General features: G+C 37.9%; 1 protein-coding gene across 1 annotated transcript; it reads right to left on the bottom strand.

Moving 5' to 3' along the window:
• Positions 1-1210: 1210 nt before the first annotated feature.
• On the bottom strand, positions 1211-2167 carry LOC114027342 (olfactory receptor-like protein OLF3). Its single transcript, XM_027841325.1, has one exon. The coding sequence runs from the start codon at positions 2165-2167 to the stop codon at positions 1211-1213; it is 957 nt and encodes a 318-aa protein (XP_027697126.1).
• Between the last annotated feature and the right edge of the window lie 822 nt (positions 2168-2989).

Here is a 2989-nt window from a genome sequence, read left to right as displayed (position 1 = left end):
TGAAGGGGACCATCTAGTCTAAACTCTTCATATTACAGAAAGTTTAGGTAACTCAAACCTAGTTTTTCTGAACATAGAATCAATGCTATTTCTGTTAACACCACACCATCTTTAATTTCTTGAAGAGTTTTGAGACAGATGCATCTAATACTTTCTACGTTCAGTTTTGCTTTTAAAGCAGACTTCTCTCTGTCTCAGTTTATTTTATATTCAAAATTTTAGAGAGGGAAGGGATGACTGATTGCTCAGGGATTGACATATGGATGTTTAATACACACAGAGACTGAGGCCTGGTTCCAGCTATTTGTCTCTGCAGCCCTTCTGTTCATTTTCTTCATGTAGAAATTTACATCCCTCTAAAGAGACTGTACTATGATAAGGATATGGCCCATGGTTATGTATATTCAATATCAACATCAATGGTGGGTCTGATTTGTACTCCAATGACTGCTAATTTAACTTAATGCATCTGTTGTTTGGGTACTACATAGACACAATCAGCAGGTCCATGGTATGAAAAGGCCTTCAGAAAGCAATCCTTCTTTAAATTTAATGTTAAGACTTTCTATCCCTGGAATATGAACATATTGACTGAACTGTACTGCTTTATGCTGGGCCCAGTGTGCAGTTTGTTATTCTGGGTGATTCTTTTAATAGTAAATGCATTTTGATTTAAGATGAAATAGTTCATTTTCAATTGTGGGGGAAGATAGGATAATGATTTAAGGTAAGGATTCTTACATTTTGTGTGTATGTGTATGTGTCATAGAACTCCTTGGCAGGCTGGTGAAGCCTATGGACACTTCTAAGTTTTTAAATGCATAAAATAAAATACATGGAATTACAAAGGAAACCGATTATATTAAAATAATCATTAAATTTTTTAAAAACAAATTCTTGGGCCTCAAGTTAAGAATCTCTTAATCTCAGCTGAGAAGAAGTTATATAAACATGAAAAATCAAAAATAATAAAATATTTATTTTTTCAAATAATGCAGAACATGGAAAGCAATCAGAAAGCAGTTATGAAAAATTAAGTCTTTGTAAATGTACTTGGTGCTATCCACCAGACTACCTCCTTACCACCTATCTTAAAACATCTATTAATGTTTTATTATCCCTTGAAAGGAGTGTCAATGATGTGGATAGTGTATGTCACATTAGAGTCTGGGAGGGAGAGTCCAGAGACACAGCTGCCTCTTTGTGTGACTCATGAGGATGTCAGCTTTGACTTTAATTCATAGAATTGCCCAAGTAGTTTCTGCCAGGCTCCCTTCACTTCCTTATTTCTCACACTATAAATCAGAGGATTTAACATGGGTATTAAAAGGGCATAGAACAGTGAGATCATCTTCTCCTGAAGTATGTTGGGACTTGAGTGGGGCTGAATATAAGTGAGAATGGTCATTCCATAGCACAAAGACACCACTGTCAGGTGGGAGGCACAAGTCTGGAAGGCTTTCTTTCTTCCCTCTGTGGACTGAATCTTCAGAATAGTGGAGATGATCTTGATATAAGACAGCAGAACCAGCAAGAATGGGGTCATGAGCAGGATGATACTGGAAGTCATAATTGCAACCTCATTGGAAGATGTGTCCACACAGGCCAATCTGACCAAGGCTAGGATTTCACAAGATATATGGTCAATGACATTGTTTGTGCACGTAGGCAGCTGAAAAGTGATGGCTGTCTGCATGACAGAATTCAAGGATCCACTGGTCCAGGAGGCCGCCACTAGCCTGGCACACGACCCCACATGCATGATGGCTGAATAGCGCAATGGATTGCAAACTGCCACATAGCGGTCATAAGCCATTACTGCCAACAAAAGAAACTCAACCCCACCCAGACCTAGAGAGAAAAATAGCTGGGCAGCACAGCTCACATATGGAATTGTTTTCTGTTCTTCTAGGAAGTGTGCCAACATTTGGGGGACAATGCTTGTGGCATAAGAGACATCAACAAGGTTGAGATTAGTAAGGAAGAAATACATGGGAGTGTGGAGTAGGGTATCCAGCCAAATCAGAATGACTATGAGAATATTTCCCAATACAGTCATCAGGTACATAGTGAGGAAAAGGACAAAGAGAAAGATTTGTGTTCCTTGGTCACTAGACACCCCCAGAAGAATGAACTCACTCAACCATGTCTGGTTTTCTGTTGCCATTAAAGAGAAGGAATCTGTAGAAAGAGGTAGAAATAGAAAAGATCATTGAGTTTGAAAACAAAGATAACTAATGATCTTGGTGGTTTAGTGGAAAAATCAAGGAATTTGGAATCAGAACACTGTATTTGAATCCAAGTTCTGTGGCTTACTACCTGTGTGATCTTAAGGAAATCTTTTAATGACTTTGACCTTAGTTTCCTCATCTATAAATGAAAGAGAACTAAAGAATCTTTTTGGGCAACTAGATGGCACAGTGGATAGAGCACCAAGCCTGGAGTCATCTTCCTAAGTTCAAATCTAACCTCAGACACTTACTAGCTGTGTGACCCTGTACAAGTCAATCAACCCTGTTTGTCTCAGTTCTTCATCGGTAAAATGAGCTGGAGAAAGAAATGGCAAACCACTCTAGTATCTCTACCATGAAAAACAAATGGGGTCATGACTGAACAACAACAAAAGAATCTTTAAGGTCCTTTGTATCATTAATTCCAAAGGCTTTTTTCTACCCTTTTTCTACTTGATCCCTAAACAAGATTTGACATTGTAATCACCACCCCCATCTTAATACTCTTCTTCCATATTACTAAACTATCATGGTTCTCATCTTATCTTTCTGATAACTCCTTCTGGGTTCACTTTGGTGATCCTAGCCCTTCTCCTAGTCTTTGAATTAGTTTTCCCCAAGGTTCTGTCCTTGGTGCATTAATTTTCTCTTTATTCTTTCTTTTCATTATCTTACCCACTCCCATTGATTGAATTATGAAGAATAGTGACTTTACTGTAGTACATGATTATAAATTATTATTAAATTGAGATGAGCTC

The sequence above is a fragment of the Vombatus ursinus genome, unplaced genomic scaffold, assembly GCF_900497805.2.
Source record: "Vombatus ursinus unplaced genomic scaffold, bare-nosed wombat genome assembly UNPS02014858.1, whole genome shotgun sequence".
NCBI classification, from domain to species: domain Eukaryota; kingdom Metazoa; phylum Chordata; class Mammalia; order Diprotodontia; family Vombatidae; genus Vombatus; species Vombatus ursinus.
Note: the sequence above shows the minus strand (reverse complement) of the source record. Positions and strands in the feature narration are given on the sequence as shown.